The sequence below is a fragment of the Ursus maritimus genome, unplaced genomic scaffold, assembly GCF_017311325.1.
Source record: "Ursus maritimus isolate PB19 unplaced genomic scaffold, ASM1731132v1 scaffold_24, whole genome shotgun sequence".
Taxonomy (NCBI): domain Eukaryota; kingdom Metazoa; phylum Chordata; class Mammalia; order Carnivora; family Ursidae; genus Ursus; species Ursus maritimus.
Genome location: NW_024424897.1, coordinates 43,341,226 through 43,363,184, shown reverse-complemented (window position 1 = coordinate 43,363,184; position 21,959 = coordinate 43,341,226). Strand labels below are relative to the sequence as shown.

The window sequence follows — 21,959 nt, the reverse complement described above, 5'->3', positions numbered from 1 at the left end:
GACCAGGGTTGAAGCCCCTAATCAGTAAGTGAGGGACGGGAAGACCTTGCAACACTTTTACGACTCCAGTGCAGCGGGGAGAGGACCAGAGCTGCGGCAGCCAGTGAGCGGGACGGTGGGAAGAGCAACCCAGCGCACGGCCACCCCCCACCCCCGGCCGGTCAGCAAGGCCAAGGCCGTGGGACTTGGGCAGCACCAAGAAATGAGGTCAGTCACCCCTAGGGCCTGGAGAGCAAGACAGAGACTGTGACTTTGCGATGGTAATATTTTAAAGAGACAAAAACCTCACAACCACTGAGTCGGCCTCCAATTGTTAAGGTGACCGCTGCTATGGACACGGCACTGAAGTCAGTCTCCGGGCTCTCACTGCTTCTCAACGGCCTCCTCAGCCCTCACAACCGAATTGCCTTTTTCCGATTTTATCTCCTTTGGCCCATGAATTAAAGCCCCCAGGAGGGACATTCTGATCTCTTTAAAAATCTTAACCATGACCTGGAGAATACTATAATTTCATCATGACCATATCCTCCAGCCAAGTAAACCCACTCACATATATTTCATTTGTATGTTCTCTGCCAATGGGGACAACGTCAGGGTAGGAGGACGAAGCAGGGAGTACGGGATGGACATGCCAAGGTCCTACCTTCTGGGTCATCTCGGATCACCAGCAGCCCATTCCTGCACACGACCTTCCCGGTGGTGGCGTCTAGGAATATTAGTGATGGAATGTTGGAAATGCGATATTTGTTCCAAAGTTTAAGCTGTAAGAAGAAAAGGGAAAAACGTGGTTAAGTCCCAACCGCATAAATTGCAGCGTCCTGTTGAGCCCCTCGGGCCTGAGGGGTAAATGGACTGGAACATACTGAAGTCAGGTCAATGAACAAGTGAAGCTACAAGCCCACTGGCCTCTGCGGGCTGGGGCAGGCAGGGGAGTCTGAGTCCCACTCAGGCTCAGGCCAAGACGAAGGCCGACAGAGGACCATACCTCTTCCAAGAGAGCTCTTCGCTACGCCCCTCTCCCATGGACACTTGATCGAAAAAGCACAAAGACAGAAGAAGGATCATGATATGAACCACATGTGCACCCCCAACGCCAGGTGATTAAGGCAGGAAGGGAGGCTTTTTATCCGTGCCTCTCAGCCCTGTCAGCAGGCAGGTGCTCCTCTGCTTCCCAGCTCTGCTGTGTCCCCTGAGCCCCGAGGGAGAGGGGACAAGGGTATCCAACAGAAGACCAAGTAGCTGGAGTCTGGCCCTCTCCCCACTCCAGCGGGTTCCTGCGCTTGGAATATCAGCAGGGGCCATGCGTGCCACTCACCCACAAACACGAGGGAAGCAGTTTCCTGAGCCAGCCCCAACCCTCAGTTCTCCGTGCCACTTAAAACAACCCACAGTCTACTGGCAGGCTCTTGAGGTTGGCTGTGCCAACTGTCAGAGGAACAGGGTCTAGGAGGGACATGGCTGAGGAAGCATGAATGTGACAGCCCAGGCAGGTCAGGGAGCTGAGTAGGGGCCGGCGCCTTTATCTGCAACCAGCCATCGGGCTGAACACCATTGCGGTGGGCCACCGGCCACTCTGGAACTTAACTGCCAAGCCCAGAAAGCGACGTAATTAAACAAAAAGTCCAACTACCAAGGCAGCTCCAGAGAAGAAAGAAACCAGGGGAAATGGAAGAATGGCCCACTGGTGATTCAGCCGCAGCCTCCCTTCCGGGGGCCTGGGGCCCATGCAGGGGGGTGGCCGCCTGGGCACGGGCAGAATGGGGCACGGATGTGTCAAAGGGAAGCAGGCACTGGAAGTCCAGCTGCACAGAGCAGATTATTATTGTTTTTAATTCAATCCCGAGCAGCGAGGGAGTTGGGTGGGGTATCTACCAAGAAATGTTAGGCTTTCCCTGTCTGTGGAGATCTGGGTCTTGGCAGGAAAGGCTGTGGGACCCCACCTGGGACTGGGTGGGCCCCGCCTTTGCAGTGGGCTCCCAAACCAGCCCTTCGAAGGAGAGCGACTCTGCGCATACAGTCTGCACTGCCCGGAACTGCATCATTCCAGGGAAACCGGATACAGTCTGCAGAGTCAAGAAGAGGTTCAACAGCAGAACAAGACCATCCCGCTGCTGGCTTCGCTCCGAAAGTTTGCTAGTGCCAGGGTCCAGCCAGCTTAATAAGTTTAAAAAGGGGCGGGGAGGAAGATGAAGGAACTTCTCTGGTTTAAAAAGTAATTATGGGGGGAGAAAGTAATTATTGGAAAAAATGAGAAACATAGCAAACCATAAAAATGGAGATAAAAAATCACCCATGACTCACCACTTAGGAAAGCTTGGACAACTTTCCATTTCCACCAGCAGTAAACGAGAGAGTCCATTGCTCAGTATTCTTACCAATATTAGTTTTTTTTAAATTAAAAAAAAGCCTTGTTTTTGTTGCTTATCTTTTACTTATTGATGTTTAGAGATTTCATATCTCACTCTTTTAAGTACACTGTTTCTGCCCAGTATGTTTTGTGACTGCTAAGTGCTAAAATTCATTCAACAGATATTAACTGGCGCTTACTATGTACCAGCCCTATGCTCAGCACAAAACATACAAGAAAGAATGAGGCAAACAAAGCTGCTGCCTTCACAGAGCTTCTATTCTAGCGCGAGAGACAGACAACGAACAAGAACAGAACAATAATTTCAGATACTTTAATAAAAGAAAAAAGAGCAGGGTAAGAGCAAAGGCGTGCTGAGGGGGAGTGGCACATATTTTAGCGAGTGATCAGGGAAGGCATCTTTGAAGAAAAGGCTTTTGAGCACAGACCCCTGATAGGAGATGGAGCGAGTCACGCGCGCATGGGGGAGGCCACCTGAAGCCCAGGGCACCTGTTAGAGGCTGGGAGGCAGACTGGGAAGAGGGCTGCGGTGGAGCAGCCAGCCAGAGTTGGAGAGGGGGCCGCGATGAGGTCAGAAGGCAGATCTTTGTAGTCTAGTAAAAGTAATGGAATTTTATTCTAAGTGTAATAGGAGACTGTGAAGGGTTAGGAGGGGAGTGGTATGATCTGATTTACATTTTAAAAGGTCACTTTGGTAGCCCTGAAGGAACAGACTGCAGGGGAAGGAAGGATCTGGAGCAGCCAGTGCAAATAGCCCAGGGAGGAATTGACAGCGGCGGTGAGGACCTGGGTTACAGCAGCAGAGAGCGAGGACAGATGTATTTCGAAGACAGTCAACAGAGCAGGCTGACAAACTGAACGTGGGGAAGGGATGAGGGAAAGAACAAGATCAAGGATGTACTGTGGTTTGGGGGTTTGAGCAAACGCGTGTCAAGGGGCCCCACTGACCCTTGATGAGGAGGAGGTTCGGGAGGGAAAAATCAAGATTGGACAGGTCAATCCGAGGTGCCTGTGGAGATTTCAGGGAGGGACCTGGACTGACCAATCTCTGGGGAGCCAGGGGAGGTTATGGGATATAAATCGGAATCATCATGGCCTGGATGCTGTTGTCATGGGCCTGCCTGAGTTGATCCAAGGAGACACCATGGCTATAGAGGAAAAGGCACTCCCAGCAGATCCAGGAATGACCCACAAAAGACTGAGGAGTGACAAGTGACAGAGGAGGAAAATGGGGAGACTCTGGTGTCCCAAAGGCAGGTGACAGGAGTGTTTTGGGGAGGAGAGATTAGATTCCTGTGTCAAATGCCGCTGAGATGCTGAGTACGATGAGGACAGAGAACTGACCAGCGGCTATGGCAACTAAGGTCATTCATCACCTTGACAGGTCAAGGAGTCAGTGGCTCGAGGATGAAAGACAGAGCAAGTGGAAGAGGGAGGGACTGGGGTGCGGCTCTGTCCAGCACACACACCTAGAGTGGGGGGGGGGACCAGACAAACTCAAGTCCACTTGCCAACACGAAACACCTAGCATGGGACAATAAAAAGAAGAACGGCTGTAGAGGGAAAAAGAAAATGGTAGATAAGGGGCTAAGGTGGTGACTAGACAACTTTCCTTAAGAGTTTTGCTGTAAAGAGAGCAGAGCATAGGACTGTGGCTGGAAAAACACAGGATGAGGTCAGAGAGGGGATATTTGAAAGATGAGGTCAGGGGGTGGATATTTTGTACATGGGAGATACTTTAACATATGCTGTTGGGGATAAGCCAGATGGGGAAAAAATTGATGAGAAGGAAAAATGCAAGAACAAAGTCGGTGAGTAGGACAGAGGGTGGGCTCGAGGTCACAAACAGAAAGGCGGAACTGGAAAAAGAGCTAACTTTTGAGTATATACTCTCACTTCAAAGCACATTGGAGCCTGTACAGAAAGCCATGCTATTTGCAAATAAAGATAACTTTATCTTCTCTTTTCAGCCTTTATACCATTTATTTCCTTTTCTTATAGAACTACACTGGCTGGAATTTCCAGAACAAAATAGTAAGTAGCAAGCATCTCTAACTTCTGCCTGGTCATAATGGATAGATCTTTTACTATCATATGTAATATCAGCCATTGGTGTGAGACAGATATTCTTTACGTGTTAAATAAAATAGTGTTGAATGTTATTCAGCTGTAAAAGGAAGGGAATTCTGACACGTGCTACAACACGGATGAACCTTCAGGACACCGCGCTAAGTGAAAGAAGCCAGTCACAAAAAGACAGACACTGTGTGATTCCATTTCTATGAGGTACCTAGAGGAGTCCAAGTCGTAAAGACAGAAATTATAATGGTGGTTGCCAGAGGCTGGTGGACGGTAGAGACGGAAGAAATGTGGCATTAATGGGTGTACAGTTTCAGTGTTTCTTTTAATAGTTTATTCCTTTATTTGAGAGAAAGAGAGAGAGAGAGAGTACATGCGAGGACGCGTGAGCAGGGGGAAGGGCAGAGGGAGAGGGAGAGTCTCATGCAGATTCCCTGCCGAGAACAGAGCCTGGTGTGGGGCTCAATCACACGACCCTGAGATCGTGACCTGAGCCGAAATTAAGAGTCAGAGCTTAACTGAGCCACCCAGCTACCCCTATAATTTCAGTTTTACAAATTCAAAAGAGTTACAGGGATGGGTGGTGGTGCTGGCTACACGTTGATGTGAATGTATTTAATACCATGGAACTGTATGCTTAAAAATGGCTAAGATGGTAAATTTCATGTTATGTGTATTTTACCACAATTAAAAAAAAATAACCTTCCATAACTTTTTGACCAAAAGTTTTATCAGGAATGGATCTGTTGCAATACATTTCATTAGTAGCCTTCAACTCCAAGACTAAACCATCCTTGCCTTCCTAGAAGAAATTGTCCCTGTCACATGTGCTGTTAAGGGATCACAACTCCCTTCCCTTCCCTGGGGCTCGGGGCTCCCACAAACAAATGGCATCTGGTAACAGACTTTATGGGCAGCTAGACTCTTCCCTAAAGTAAGTTGCAACCTGTGAGCCTTCAGTATAAAAATGGAAGATTCAACGTGATTGTAATAGAGTGCTCTGTGTGTAGGCACCCACCCTGTACTTGGAATGTAGGCATATGTTGGCTCTTGGCTAGATGTTATAGGAAGGGTGGGTTTTGGTACCTGGGCAACCTAGCACCTAAAAGCTTGGCCACCCAGTGGGAGTCAGGGCCATCTCCCAGCTGACATAATAAAAGGAGGACCTGCGGGCTGCTGGCCTGCTGGGGGTACCCTGAGGGCATTAGTACAGTGCTTTTTAAGACTCTAAAAACAGAGGTGCTGTCTCCCCACCCCCCACAAAAAAAAAAAAAAAAGAATAATTTGCTCTGGGTCCCTCACGTAGGCAGAAGGATTGTAACACCTTTCCCCTACTCCACCCCTAATCAGCAGAGGTATTTCTTTTCTCCCAGTATCCTTCTTGGAGAGGTAAGAAACTGTAACCCCAATAACCCTTCCCTTCACTCCCTCCCTAGGCATTTCCCCCCTTTCTTTCCCATGGGGTCTCAAGGAAGACAGAAGTCTTGGCTTGTGATTTACCCACAGTTGTTGGATCTTTTGTTTCCAAATAAAGGTCCACTCGTTCAGTGGAAAATAATTATGCTTTCAGACTCACACTGGACACTGAAAAGTCCACCCTTCTGGAGACTAATACATCATGGTATAATTTTATAGAACATCGATTTATTGAGGAACTTCTGGCATTCATCGGTGACGTGCAGACTGCACGGGACTGTCTTTTTCAGGCTGCAGCGTCACGGCTGCTCTGCTCTGAGTCAGTGCAGAAGGCACGGGAATGATCTTTGTAACCATGTCCATTTTGATACCTGAATCAGAAAAGTGAACCTTATCTTAGAAAAGTCATAAGAGGTCTTCTTTGATGATTCTCTTATGGTGACTGGACAGGAGAAATGCTGGAGCTTAAAGAAATGATCCCAAGACTCACCCCTGTGCCTTTTCAACTGTGTGTCACATCTCAAGTCCACTAAAGGTTTTCAAAGAGGCCTCTTAAAACAGTGGTTTCATTACCATTTTGGGGTCACAGACACCTTTGAGGATAAAAGCTATAGATTGCTTCCCTGGAGGAAAATGCATATACACAAAAAAGTCTGTGTGTCATTTCACAGAGTTGGTGAATTCCTTGCAGCCTGTCAGTCAACCTGTCAGATCCCAAGTGGCCTATGGACCCCTGATGATGACCCCTTTGTCTCATCTTAGGGGATGGCTTGAACTTGATTCAACCGAGACAGCTACGATATTGCCCCACCCATAAAACTCCCTCTAATAAAAATCAGCATTTGCCTAAACTCTGAGATGGTGCAACAGTGAAGGGTGGGAGGTCATACCCTGGCCGCCCACTGCCGCTACGCTCTCGAACTCTGTCACAACCGACTACCGCCTGCGGCCTCCAATCCACCCTCTGCCTTCAGGAGGCTGAAGATCAGAACCACCAGGACTGAGCGCTAACTGCACTTAGTTTTAAGGATCCCCAAGGAAGGAATTCCCGTTCCTTTTCCTCCCTGGTGTGATAGTAGAGCGTTTCATGAGTCAGGAGCCAGAGTCGGGGCCTCCTCACTCTCTTAGAGTTCCTTCTTAAGAGGAAATCCCGCAATGCAGAATGAAAACGGGCTCTAGGGGGCCCGGTTCACCTGCCGGCCCTGACCTCTCAGAGGATGTCAGTAGGTGACGCGGTTCCAGAGCTCGGGCAGGTCACGCCTGCCTGCCTGGCGCAGTAATGCCCACGTCTCAGGATGAATTTGGAGGTGATGTGTGTGGAGACACTGTGGAAACCAAAGCACTGTACACATGGGACACATCGCTAATATCTGCACCAAATTTATGCCTATTTCCCCTTGTCTTGTCAGCATCCTCTTCAAAAAAACATTTTCCTGTCAACTCTGTTGTAAAGTTAATCAATCAACTGCAGAGTTAGTAGGCTGTATATAGAACTCCTCGAAAGACCGGCATTTCCTTCTGTAGCAAGTGGTATTTTTGCCATAAGCACCTTCTGCAAAACATCTACCTATTTTGGGGCCAGTTTTATGAGGTCTGTTTGCTGCCCCCCAACCCCTTTCTTTTCTGCCTTCCACTTCCCATTCTGGACTTCCAGATTTTAAAGGGGCATCTGGAAATTGTTTTGAAGAGACTCTGTGGACTCTGCTCTTCTCTCTACTCAGAACTCTAACACGTGGGACACGTGGGATTCGGCCGGGACTCTCGGCGTGGTCTCGTCACATTCTGGCAGGTGACCGCGGGGCGAAGTGCGGTGTGGCCTGGGGCAGAGGAACCGGGGAGGAAGAGCCAAGGCCCGCGGCACCCCGTCCCCGCAGCCTCTGAACCAGACCATGGAGGCAGAGCAGGAGCTCGCATCCTGCAGGCCGTCGGAGAGAAAAGGCTCCGGCAACCCCAGCACTTTGGAAGGGCCTCCCTGGCTGGCACTGCCGCAGCCGGAGGCAAGCGAGTGACTTCCACATCCAGTACCCGCTCCCTCTCGGGTGACCGTCTGGCCAAACGTCCACCCACAGTTCACTTCGACGACAGTCGGACTGGCTGTGCCACATCCTTTCAGAGCTGCCCAGAGGCCAGGTGACGTGGGCAGAGGAGGTCGTAGCAAACCCTCTAAGCTCAGAGATCTAAGGGCTTATAACTAGTTCGCCGGATTCAGAAGCTAGGCAACAAAGACGAGATGGAAAAAAAGGAAGAGGAGATAATATTAGCTCAACTTGGCAGAAATCAGTAAGGATGACAAAACGGGCTATTGAGTTACTTGAAAGCTCCCATTCCTCGGCGTGGCGGCTGGTTCTGGTTAGCGACTCCGAGGCCGTGGTTGGAGCTATCATCCTAGGAATGCCGGCCAGGAACGCTTCTCCAGTGACCCACGAAACAATGAGGCAAATATCAAAAGGGACAGGGCTGGGAACTGGTAAACTGTAAAAAGGCACACTCGAAAGCCGGGCTCCTCCGACACACTGGGGGGATTCGTCAGCACCCACAGACGCCACAGGGAAATGCTGCCTGGTGATTTCCGAGAAGCCCCAACTCCGGAGGGTGACTCAGAATCTGCCTCTCATTCCGAGGACTGGGCCTTGCGCTTGACTGGGGGTCCAAGTTTTTATTTCTCAACAGCTGCTGCAAATCTACAGGATCAAGCCAAAGCTAACAGATGTAGGATGCATCAGCAAGCTCCTCGGCAAGGTCAGTGGAGCTTTCTCAGGCAAAGCTTCCCCCTGCCCTTCCACCGAATGCTGCCCACAGAGCCTTACGAACCGACCACTACTAAAGCTCATTGTCTCTTCTGTCTGAGAGAAAAGAACCCACCTCCCCGCCCCACCCTCCGACGTGGAGGCAGTCTATAAAGCCAGAGGTTACTTAGCATAGGCTCTGGAGCCAGGCTGGCCCAGGTCTCATTCTGCTCTGGCCACCTGCTGGTTGGTGACCGCAGACAAGCTACCTAGCTTCTCTCTTGGTTTTCTCATCTGCAAAATGGGGATAACAGTACCTACACTTCACTGGATGTTGTGAAGATTCAGATGTGTCCCACAAAGTGCTTAGAATAGAGCCTGGCACGGATCAGGTACAATACGATTATAGCTAGCTGCTGGGATTACTATCAATTATTATTACTGTCGCTGCTACTGTCATCTCAGGATCACTCTCGATGCTCCAGCAGGACCTTGTCCCAGAGGTAAGATGAAACCTTGCTTCTGAGGCATGATTCCAGTGTGATCTGTCCTGTGACTGAAATTTTAGCCTGGTACAGCTGTTGGTTGGCCAAGTACAGGGCTGGACACGTTATGTGTTCAACGAATGATGGGTGAACGAATGGGGGGAATGAAGGACCAGAAGGAAAGGAGGGAGAGAAGACTGTCGAGGGGCCAGCCAGACGGGATGCCTAGCGAAGCAATCAAGTGCAGCTGCTTGAAGGGCTCCCTGATGACCAAGACTCTTCCCAGTGCCTTGGGATAGTTGGGGGCCCAGAGGCTTTTTAAATTGAAGAATAAATTGCTCAAAACAAGTGCTGGTGGAATTAGAGCTCTTCTCCCTTTCTCTGATGGGGACTTTGACCCCCGTTCCCTCCTCACCTTCCCATCTCTCCTTTGCCTGAAGCCAACACAGAGAACCAATCAGCAGGCGAGACCAAGGGAAAGAGGCAGGTGGACGGGTCAGGCTGATGCTGAGAAATCACAGCCCTCCTCGAGGATTTGCACTTAAGAAGCTGGAGCGATGATCAGTGGTCCCTTCACCACAGCTCCTTCAGAAAGAGGGCTTGTGCCCCCTGCGTCGCAGAGTGTGAGGTTCAGGAAAGAACATGTCCACCCTGCTTCCTGCAGCACCAGGCGCTACAGGAGCCACACACCCTCCTTCTGGGGTCGTCTCTGCCACTCCAGGCTGTACTAAATGCAAAAGACAAGGCTGGGCTGGAGGGACATTAAAAATGTATTCTTCATTTCTCGAAACGTCAGAACACTAAGTTTTCTGAGGCGCCTGGGTGGCTCAGTTGTTAAGTGTCTGCCTTCAGCTCAGGTCACGATCCCAGCGTTCTGAGATCGAGCCTCGCATCAGGCTCCCTGCTCAGTGGGGAGTCTGCTTCTCTCTCCCCCACTCCCCCTGCTTGTGCTGCCTCTCTCGCTACCTCTCTGTCAAATAAATAACTAAAATATTAAAAAAAAAAAAAAAAAGAATAGTAAGTTTTCTAACCAACGGATCACTGCCCTAGTTGGGCTATGTAATCCAATATTAGGTGTCATTGCCTCGCAACGTGATTCAAAGTGTTGCAGGAGAAATGATGGGGGGGTGAAATATTCTGTCTGCCTTCAGGATCTTACAGTTTACAAGTTGAAAAGGATTAAAATGACAGATGTTACGTTTTCTCTATTTTACCACAATTAAAAAAAAAAAAAGTCAGAACTATGGGATGCCTGGGTGGCTCAGTCAGTTAAGCACCTGCCTTCAGCCAGGGTCGTGATCCCAGGGTCCTGGGATCAAGCCCATGTCGGGCTCCCTGCTCAGCAGGGAGTCTGCTTCTCCGTCTGCCTGCCGCTCCCCCTGCTCCTCCACTCTCTCTCTCTCTTTCTGAAAAATAAATAAATAATTAAAAAAAAAAAAAAAAGAACCATGACTACTTTTGTCCAGACCCAGGACAGATCATGGCAACAGCCAGGAGGAAGGAACACACAGGGCAGGAGAAAGGCTGGCTCCATCTCGGTTAGGGAATGCGGCAGGAGAAACATGTGGTGACCCCTCTAACTCCAGTGTATGAGCGCCCATGTCAGTGGCCGGTTCCCATTCCGGGGGAGCGGGCGGAGGCAACGACTTCTCGGGCCTTGTATCATTCGGGGCACCCACAGGTAGGGGAACCAGGCCAGGAGACAAGCCGACGGAGTGAGGAAATGCCAGTCACTCACTGGTGCTGCGTGGACTTAAGTTCTCGCAAGGCTCGCTTTGCTTTGCATGAACTTTTTTACAGCAGAAATCACTCTGCCACTGGTCGGAGAGGTGCTGAATCGGATACAGTGCTTCTTCCTTTTATCTCGTCATCCAAGAGCTGTCTCTCCTCAGCAGCGGCCAGCCTTCCAGCACACACCTCACCCGTCCACAGCAAGCCGCACCTCCGCCTTAGCCCATGACTCCAGCATGCTGTCATATTCACGGTGGGTTCCTGGGATAAAGGGCCGCACACGGTCTACTAGGTCGGGCACAACACAAACATGACTCTAATCCTTTCTCCCAGGGGATCGCTGCATTCTGGCAGCCCCACAGCCTCACGGCACCGAGGGGGGAAGCAGTGTGGCAGGCAAGAGCTCAGGCTCTGGGGGCAGGCACATCAGTTTGAACCCTGGCTCAGCCGTCTCGGCCAAATCACTTGGCCTCTCCAAGCCTTATGCTCTTCAATTGCAAAATGGCCTGGTGGTACCCATCTCCTACGAGAATCATACATGTATGTGCTCAGAGCAGCCCCTGGCCCACAGCAAGCACTCACATGAGAACACGTCTAATGTGTGCCCTTCCAGGCTGGACATCAGAAAGCCCACTGAGGGCTCATGGTCAGACCGCAAAAGCACATAACAGGTAGCCACTGACTGTGGTGATCGGGACGCCACAGCGCCACTGGGCCCTGCCAGGGCTGGGACCCGGGATGATGCACACAAATCCGTATGAGAAAGTACAGAATAGGGGCGCCTGGGTGGCTCAGCCGTTGGGCGTCTGCCTTCAGCTCCGGTCATGATCCCAGGGTCCTGGGATCGAGCCCTGCATCGGGCTCCCTGCTTGGCGGGAAGCCTGCTTCTCCCTCTCCCACTCCCCTTGCTTGTGTTCCCTCTCTCGCTGTCTCTCTCTGTCAGACTAAAAAAAAACAAAAAGTACAGAATATTCTACAAGAGAACTTCTGCCAGATGTAAGCAGATCAAGCCCGATGAAGGAAGGGGAGAGCAGAGGAGTCTCTACTTCCCCAATAATGACGCTGGGGGGTAGGCAACAGCTCCCCTTCTTCACAGAAATGAAGACAACATTCCAGGCTGGCAGCCAGTCTGTGGATCCTTCTTTCTGTGGAGTGACAGACATCGACTAAGAAATGCTCCCAAGCACCACAGACACAAGGGGCTGGCGGTGGCCATGTGGGTGGGCATGAGAAATTAAAAAAATAACAAAGTAGTGTCCCCCACGGCTTGGAGACCCGGGTCCAGCGGCAGTGGGCTGCCGTCTCGTGATTCTGGTGACAAAGAGCATGGGACGGGGGCTGCGTCCCACGTGTGACCAGCAGTCGAAGAAGCCGACAGGGAACTAAAGCACATTCTAAAGCACCGGAGGCTGCCTCCTCCTCCCTCCTTCTCACAGTCCCTCACCAACCAACTTTGTCACCAAACTTCCTTTCGGAAAGCCGCACCTTCGGATCGGCCTCAGTCAACAACAACAACAGCAGCAAATTATTAAGATTAGAAACGATGCCCACAAACATAAGGACAAAAACGTGAATATTTCCTTCTCGCCCTTTCGAAATCACTGAAATGCAAAATATTTTTCTTTTTTCTGCCCCAAGTATTTCTTCATCACTCTAGTTCCCTGTGGGCCTTGGAGAATCCCGTTCCTCCACACTTGGAACCTGGTACCATTTCTAACACTAATTAAAGAGGTTCGTTGACTATGCTATACAACTTCCTGCCCTAATGACTCGACAAGCCAGGAGATGAGCAGTTTGTTGGGAGTACAAAGTGACATATGGCTGCCAAGTTCTTTCTGGCCGACACCACAGACGGAGGGAAAGGCTGTTCTGTTTCCCTGTGTTGCAGCTCTCACAAGCTGACAGAGGGATTTCCTAAAGCCCCATCTGGTACAAAAACCTCTAACTGGGCAGAGTGGTTTGCAATAGTAAGAGGGTGGCTAGTAATAACAGACCAGGGCCAAATGCTGTACAGGGGGAAGGATTAAAGTGGCTGGGCGTTTGCCCATGAGACAGGACAAGGAGTCAGAGTCGGTCTGGAATCTGAGGGACCATGTCCCAGCTCCAAACGCAATGGCTCAGGGGGCTTGGGGGATGGGGGGCAGAGCTAGGGTTTCTGTGGCTTGTGTCATTGAGGATCCTTTGCTGATATAATCAGGAAAGAGTTCAAGTTGGCCCCCATTTGCTCTGAGCAGTGTATTTTTACTTGAACACTGGGATCCCTGATCTGCCATCTCCTTTGCGAGACGTGTCACCATACAAGTTCAACCCAGATTGTTGAGTTCATACCACAGAAAAATAAATTCTGAGCGTCTGCACACCAGATTTTTAGAGGACCCAGAAGGTTGCAAGAAAACACAAAAGGAACTCTAGAAATAAGGACTGTGTGGAAGGAAGAGTGCCATTCCTTGTAGATGTGGCCATTCTGCTGGAGGAAGTAGCTTGTCAGGGCAGGAATCTCTCTCTTCATTCCCTGTCCTTAGTTGGAAGGTGGCAGATGCCATCAATTCATCCCAACTAATCCATCCAAAGGACTTTGCAAAAAATAAGCTAGCAAGGTTTGTTTCATTTTGTTTAAAAAAAAAAAAAAATCCATGCTAAGAAGCCTTTTTGCATCTGAAAACAGACGCCCCGCCCCCATGACCACCACTGAGATGGTGTGAGGGCAGGGTCCCGAGGACCGGACAAAAGGCTCCCTAGCCTCCTCCGTTCTGGGGGGCGCTGACGAGCTCCAGGCTCTGATTTCCTACTAACTCTCACACTCAGCACTAGGAGGACACGTCCAACACCAGCACTGCACACGGCAGTGCCCCTGGACCAGGTAGAAAGCTCCGATGAGACAAAGGCAGATTCCATACACCGTGGAACAAGGGAGTTTCAAGATGCGAAGTGATGCGCCAAGTCGAGAGCAAGAAGGGATTCCATCCCTGTGGAATCCTACTGCCGTCATCTTCACAGGCTCAAAACCAGAAGACCAGCTCACGTGTCCTTCGCTAGACGCGTCCCTCTGGGGGAATAAAATCTCCTGCTGCTTTTGCATATGGTAGGCACTCAATAAATGATCACGATGAGGACAATGACATTCGGGCCGAGAAAGAGGCCACTTCTCAGCTTCTCGCAGGTGACTCTGCAGATGCAGCGTGAAAAGCAAGCGAGCTGGTGTTTCATTTTTACACGTTCATCGCGGTTTTACACGTTCATCACCTAAACAGCTACTAAATAAGTGCTTTTCCAAAAAGAGATCAGGCCAACAGGCTGAAAACCTCCCGCAGCTTCCCGTCGATCGGGACTGCGATTGCGTCACCCCTCCGAACCCCAATGCTGTAACATACAGGCCAGCAGGCCGGGCTGGGCGGTTCCACGTCCACCCCTGAAATGAAAACAGGAGCAGGAAGCGTGGTGTGTGCGAACTGCGGAGACGGTTAGCATTTCAGCGCCATCCACACCTGACCCACGGCGGGGCCGTCAGCGCTCAGCAGAGCACTCCTTCCCATTTCCTACCCGACTGCTGTTTCATTGGGGTGTTTTTGCGGTGTTTTTTCCCCCTCCACTGGGTGCAGGAAAACTCTGTTTCTTGGCAGAACTTTCCAAGTGCCCAGTTAAACCCCTTGTTACCACTTTCCTGCCTCGGGAAGGCCCACGGAGCCTGGGCCAAACGACAAGGGGAGGGAAGGAAACATTTACAATGATGTGAGAAATTCCCCGACTGGGGGGGGGGGAGATCAAAGAGGACAGTCATTACAGCCCATTCTACACAGAGCCTGGCACATGAAGGTCCTCCATAAATTGGACTGGATTGGGCCGTGACAGGAACGCCATTACGTCACCGGGAAGCCGGCAGGCTCCGTCGCGGCTCTGAGAGTGGCGTGAGCCACACTGCTATGGGCCAGCTGTGTCCCCAGTGAAAGGAGTCGTGCCCTATCCTAAGAAGCTGTGATCACCGCGCTCCCCAAGGCCTTGATATAGAAATGCATGTGGCTTGCACTGGTCCCCTCTGCCAGCTCTTGAAATGAAAGGGTCCACAGTGAAATAAATAACAGCAGGGAAAGAGAAAGAGGGAGGTAAATTGTTTGGAAAGTAGAAGACAGGGTGGAAAAGATGAAATTCAAGACAGATGTATGAGAGCCGCAAACAAATGTCCTTGAATTTATGCATCCAAGTGATTCATGTAGAATAAGGAGAACAAAACAACAACAAAGAGCTGCATCCCCAATATAGAGACAGATATAGGAGTAAATACAGAGCAAAGTAATACATCCCCAATATAGAGACAGATACGGGAGTAAATACAGAGCAAAGTAATACATCCCCAATATAGAGACAGATACGGGAGTAAATACAGAGCAAAGTAACACATCCCCAATATAGAGACAGATACGGGAGTAAATACAGAACAAAGTAATACATTCCCCAATCCTTACAAAGAAACATCATCAATGCACATCTCTCTGCTAAATAAGGCTGTTAAAAAACAGGGTGAGTGAAGGGTCCAAGAAGAAACTATTAATTAAGCAGAGGGTCTCTGCAGCCTTTGTCACTCTCAACAGGATGTCAGCCACCAACAATTGATGTCCAATTACTGAACGATGATTTCTTATCTCCAAAAGATACTGCGGCCACTTGCTTAACATCAGAATTTAAAAAAAAAATAGTAGTATTTGCCAGGTTAATGCCTGACCATTAAGGAAAAAAAACCAAGCAGGAAATTTAGATGGGCGTTTCCACAGAAACACAAAAGTCCAAGATACTGGCCGGAAAGACATTTTTACAATGAAGTATTAGTGTGTGTTCTTCTAGTTCTAAACAGCTAACTCAAAGGGGCCACCGCGCAATTGGTTCCAAATGCTTCATACTGAGAAGAAACACGGGCAGCCTGCCTCGCTGGTTAACTACTCTCAGTTTGAGACTTCAGATGGTAACAAGAAAGAAGAAAACAGCAAGAATGTTCCTGGTCGCTAGAAGTGCTAGAGAGATGGGGTAAAGCAGCATCCAAGGACAGGTCCCGGGGGTGGGGGGGGATGAGGGAGTTTTCTAGAGAGATCAACTGCCACACTTCAAGATACTGCTTAGCATAACTTCAGATCTACACCATGCATATGCCTCATCATTTATTCATCAAGAGATATTTACCGAGCATCTAAAACCTACCAAGTATTTGTGCCAGATGCTGTGGGGATATAGAGATTAAGGACAAAGGTCCCTGCCTTCAAGGGAGGAAAGGAGCCTGCTAGGTACTGAACCTGCTTGCTATCTGGACACTCCACCTGGGATGCTGGTCCTTGCCCCACAGATCCCCAACCCCTGTGGTGGGACATGTGTGTTCCATGGGCACCCATCTCGGGCCACAGATGACTGCCGTAGGTGTGGACACCTGATCTCAGGCCAATCGTAACTCTCCTGGTAATTCAGAAATTGGATACAATGGGGTGCCTGGGTGGTACAGTGGTTAAATGTCTGCCTTCAGCTCAGGGTGTGATCCCAGGGTCCTGGGATCGAGCCCCACATCAGGCTCCTCCGCTGGGAGCCTGCTTCTTCCTCTCCCACTCCCCCTGCTTGTGTTCCCTCTCTCGCTGGCTGTCTCTATCTCTGTCAAATAAATAAATAAAATCTTAAAAAAAAAAAAAAAGAAATTGGATACAAAGACAGATTCAGGGAGTGCCTGGGTGGCTCAGTCAGTTGGGCGTCTGCCTTCGGCTAGGGTCCTGGTCCCAGGGTCCCGGGATCAAGCCCTGTGTTGGGCTCCCTGCTTGGTGGGGAGGCTGTTTCTCCCTCTCCCTCTGTCGCTCCCCCTCCTTGTGCTTGTTCTCCCTCTCTGTCAAATAAGTAAAATCTTAAAAAAAAAAAGAAAAAAGTTTCAGTAATGTTGGAGCTTTCCAACCAATGTGCAACACTTGGGTTAGAGGAAGACGCCATATTGATTCTCTCAGCCCTTGGGGCAGCTGGAGCCCCCCATCTCCCCCCCCCATTAGTCCTTGGCCTCTGGTGGCAAGCTGCTTTGTCTCTTTATCCCAGAAGACAAACAGTGATTGTTTTCTAATGTGGCAGGGATGTGGAAAAGGTGGAGCAGTGCTGATTAGACAGACGGTGGTGGAGGTGAAGCAGAGACAGGAGCAGACTTGCTGGACCAGCGACAAGCGGAGAAAAATTAAGGTGACAGAGAAGGGGCAGTCAGAAAAACAGATGGCAGAGAACAGAGACGCAAATGAGAAACTGCAGCCCCCGAGGAGGAGGGTGAGAGGGGCCAGATTTCTGAATCCCATTCTGGTGTCTGTATCCCAGCTGAACTCGATTTCCTGAATCTGGATGCCCGTGTGATTAACAACTGTATCCTGAGAGCCTAACCCAACTACTCATGCCAGCTTGAGTGCGTTTCTGTTCCTTGTAAACAACCCCTAACTAAGCCAGATGTGTGCATATGTGTGCATGAGGGCCCATGCGCACCACGAAATCCCCACTGCTTAAAATACCAGTGGAAGAAAAGCAAAATTGCAGTATACCCTGAACGTTTTCAAATCCCCTTCTCATCTATCCTTCCTCTATTGTCCCTATGGGATTCTGGAACCCTGGGGAGGACACTCCTCCGTGTGCTTTGGATGCAGAGACACGAGAAAGGTGACTCGCCCAGGGCGACAGGGCCAATCACTGCCAGCCAGCAGCCCGGAAAATACAGTACTTCTTAAACAGGAGCCTACAACACTACATGTGGACATAAGAAAAACCAGCCTGCTTCTCTGACTTGCGGGTCCAGAGGGAAGGTGACCGTGCACAAACTGTCACAAATTTGCAGAGAGAAGCGCCCCTCCTTTGAGTTCCCCAGTAGAGCTCCCTCCAGAAAGGTTTTGCATTCTCTTTGGCTCCAGAAGATCCTGCCCCAAGCTGAGTCAGGAGGGAGGAAAGCCTGAGGTTTCCACAGACAAGATGAATGGCCACTTAAAAAAACCCCAGCATCCTTTACAGCACATTCCCAAGGTATCACAGCATTCTTGACATCCAGAAGCAGTTGCAGCCAGTCTCCACCAACTTCAGTTTCCAGGGTAGCTCAGTGAGGCGCTGTGCTTTGCAGATGCTCCCCACTAGGTATGCCAGCACCTCCCTATGGGCTGATTCTAAAAGCCGCTGGGGCCACAGAACCAAAAAGGGGCCAAGAGTGTCAAGTTTCTGAGGTTGCAATCAGACTAGCTTTCTTCTCCAGAACAGAAATGTCCCAGTGAATCAGACCTCGAATATGCCACTAATCACTTGCTGAGGGAACTCAAGCTGCTGGGCCTTCTGAAGAGAAACCACACACAAAGTGATTCTCCAGAGCAGGTCAAGCTTTCTGGGACACGCTGACCATATTCAAGAGCTCAATAATCTCGTCAACCTTCACCAGCACTGTTAAACATCAACAAGCTTCAAACTGGGCTCCAGACCACCCATAGGATAAGCTGTGTCCAAGAGCAAGAGACTGGATTCCAGTGCCCCTGAGCTCTGCTCTTGGTGACGTGACAATTAACACCCCAAGTTCTCCAGGCTGAAATGAAAAAGGCCAGGACAAAGGGTGGGGTCAGCCCCGCCCGGTCCTCTGAGGGCAGCTCCAGGCTACAGACAGAAGGGGAAAATGCCCAGGAAGCACGAAGGAAGAGCAAGCAGGGGAGAGGAGGGGTCACAGAAGCGTATGGGGTCGCTGTGTCTCCTACTCCTGGCGAAGAGCAGGCTGAGAGAGCAGAGTGGTGACGTGGACCAGGCTGTCCAAGTCACTTCACTTCTCTGAGAAAGTGATCTCTGCTGTCAACTGGGGGAAATGGCCATTCTTGCCGTGGAGGGTTGCGATGAGGATGGGATGACATAGAAAATCCAGATGGCTCCTTCCAGTGTACAGATTTCCCACACGCAGTTGTTCACATCCATCACTGAGAGTCTGTGCCCCCTAACTCTTATTTACTTGTTTTGATACTCTTAAAAAAAACCAAACAAATCTATTTTGAAAGGGAATTTTATGTTGCTATTGTAAATGGAAGACCAGTACCACTAAATAGAAGGTGTCAAAATAAAAAGAACAAAAACCAAACAAGTATTAAACTTGATCCAGCCCCTGGTGCCTGCACAAGGCTCTAATGTAAGTTCTGCTTTCTCTACTGGCAAGGTTAGCGAATGTTCCAGGGCTTTAAAGAAGGAGTGCATCAAAACGCTCTCCTGATATAAGTAGAGACTTGAAATGGAGGCTGGAAAAGCATAATGTAGTTTAATCAGTGACTCCAATCCCCGTGACAGTCCTGCCACGTGACTCCAATCCCCGTGACAGCCCTGCCACGTGACTCCAATCCCCGTGACAGCCCTGCCACGTGACTCCAATCCCAGTGACAGCCCTGCCACGTGACTCCAATCCCCGTGACAGCCCTGCCACGTGACTCCAATCCCAGTGACAGCCCTGCCACGTGACTCCAATCCCCGTGACAGCCCTGCCACGTGACTCCAATCCCCGTGACAGCCCTGCCACGTGACTCCAATCCCCGTGACAGCCCTGCCACGTGACTCCAATCCCCGTGACAGCCCTGCCACGTGACTCCAATCCCCGTGACAGCCCTGCCACGTGACTCCAATCCCCGTGACAGCCCTGCCACGTGACTCCAATCCCCGTGACAGCCCTGCCACGTGACTCCAATCCCCGTGACAGCCCTGCCACGTGACTCCAATCCCCGTGACAGCCCTGCCACGTGACTCCAATCCCCGTGACAGCCCTGCCACAGCGGAGAAAAATTAAGGTGACAGAGAAGGAGCAGTCAGAAAAACAGATGGCAGAGAACAGACGCCAAAATGTGAAACTGCAGCCCCAAGGAGGAGGGTGAGAGGGCCAGATTTCTGAATCCCATTCTGGTGTCTGTATCCCAGCTGAACTCGATTTCCTGAATCTGGATGCCCGTGTGATTAACAACTGTATCCTGAGAGCCTAACCCAGCTACTCATGCCAGCTTGAGTGCGTTTCTGTTCCTTGTAAACAATAACCCTAACTAAGCCAGATGTGTGCATATGTGTGCATGAGGGCCCATCACGCTACAGAAATCCCTGCTTAAAATACCAGTGGAAGAAAAGCAAAATTACAGTATACCCTGAGCGTTTCAAATCCCCTTCTCATCTATCAACTCCTCTATTGTCCCTATGGGATTCTGGAACCCTAAGGGGAGGACACTCCCTCCGTGTGCTTTGGATGCAGAGACACGAGAAAGGTGACTTCGCCCAGGCGTGGGGCCAATCACTGCCAGCCAGCAGCCCGGAGAAATACAGTACTTCTTAAACAGGAGCCTACAACACTACATGTGGACATAAGAAAAACCAGCCTGCTTCTCTGACTTGCGGGTCCAGAGGGGAAGGTGACCGTGCCTAAACTGTCACAAATTTGCAGAAAGCCCCTCCTTTGGAGTTCCCAGTGAGCTCCTCCAGAAGGTTTTGCATTCTCTTTGGCTCAGAAGATCCTGCCCCAAGCTGAGTCAGGAGGAGGAGGAAGCCTGAGGTTTCCACAGACAAGGATGAATGGCCACTTAAAAAAACCCAGCATCCTTTACAGCACATTCCCAAGGTATCACAGCATTCTTGACATCCGAAGCAGTTGCAGCCAGTCTCCACCAACTTCAGTTTCCAGGGTAGCTCAGTGAGGCGCTGTGCTTTGCAGATGCTCCCCACTAGAGTATGCCAACACCTCCTATGAGCTGATTCTAAAAGCCGCTGGGAATACAGAACCAAAAGGGGCCAGAGTGTCAAGTTTCACAGAGGTTGCAATCAGACTAGCTTTCTTCTCAGAACAGAAATGTCCCAGTGAATCAGACCTCGAATATGCCACTAATCACTTGCTGAGGGAACTCAAGCTGCTGGGCCTTCTGAAGAGAAACCACACACGAAGTGATTTGCCAGAGCGGTCAAGCTTTCTGGGACACGCTGACCATATTCAAAAGCTCAATAACCGCTGAACCTTCACCAGCACTTTGTTAAACATCAACAAGCTCAAACTGGGCTCCAGACCTCCCATAGGGATAAGCTGTGTCCAAGAGCAAGAGACTGGATCTCCATGCCCCTGAGCTCTGCTCTTGGTGACGTGACAATTAACACCCGCAATTCTCCCAGGCTGAAATGAAAAAGGGCCAGGACAAGGGTGGGCAGCCCAGCCTCGGTCCTCTGAGGGAACAGCTCAGGCTACAGACAGAAGGGGAAAATGCCCAGGAAGCACGAAGGAAGAGCAAGCAGGGAGAGGAGGTCAGAAGCGTATGGGGTCGCTGTGTCTCCTACTCCTGGCGAAGAGCAGGCTGAGAGAGCAAGTGGTGACGTGGACCAGGTCTGTCCAAGTCACTTCACTTCTCTGAGAAGTGATCTCGTGTCAACTGGGGAAATGGCCATTCTTGCCGTGGGGAGGTTGCGATGAGGATGGGATGACATAGAAAATCCAGATGAAGCTCCTTCAGTGTACAGATTTCACACGCAGTTGTTCACATCCATCACTTGAGAGTCTGTGCCCCTAACTCTTATTTACTTGTTTTGATACTCTAAAAAAACCAAACAAATCTATTTTGGAAAGGGTAATTTCATGTTAAGTATTGTAAATGGAAGACCAGTACCACCCTAAATAGAAGGTGTCAAAATAAAAGAACAAAAACCAAACAAGTATTAAACTTGATCCAGCCCCTGGTGCCTGCACAAAAGGCTCTAATGTAAGTTCTGCTTTCTACTGGCAAGGTTGGCGAATGTTCCAGGGCTTTAAAGAAGGAGTGGCATCAAAGCCTCCCGATATAAGTAGAGACTTGAAATGGAGGCTGGAAAAGCATAATGTAGTTTAATCAGTGACTCAATCCGTGACAGTCCTGCCCACTGACTCCAATCCTCAGTGACACCCTGCCACGTGACTCCAATCCCGTGACAGCCCTGCCACGTGACTCCAATCCCAGTGACAGCCCAGCCGTGACCAACCTGTGACCTGCACGTACTCAACCAGTGGCACCTGCAGTGCTCCAATCCTGGCCACTGCGTGATCTCCAATCCAGTGACAGCCCTGCCCACGTGGCTCAATCCCGTGGACAGCCTGCCCACGTGACTCCAATCCCAGTGACAGCCCCTGCCACGTGCTCAATCCCGTGACAGCCCTGCCCG

The 21,959-nt window shown here is 50.2% G+C and overlaps 1 protein-coding gene across 1 annotated transcript in view; it reads right to left on the bottom strand.

Moving 5' to 3' along the window:
• NXN (nucleoredoxin) overlaps positions 1 to 21,959 on the bottom strand; it is a 152,497-nt gene that overhangs the window by 28,951 nt on the left and 101,587 nt on the right. Inside the window, exon 2 of the mRNA XM_040641109.1 lies at positions 644 to 761. Within this exon, the coding sequence (XP_040497043.1) occupies positions 644 to 761 (118 nt within the window). The remainder of the gene's footprint in view (positions 1 to 643; positions 762 to 21,959) is intronic.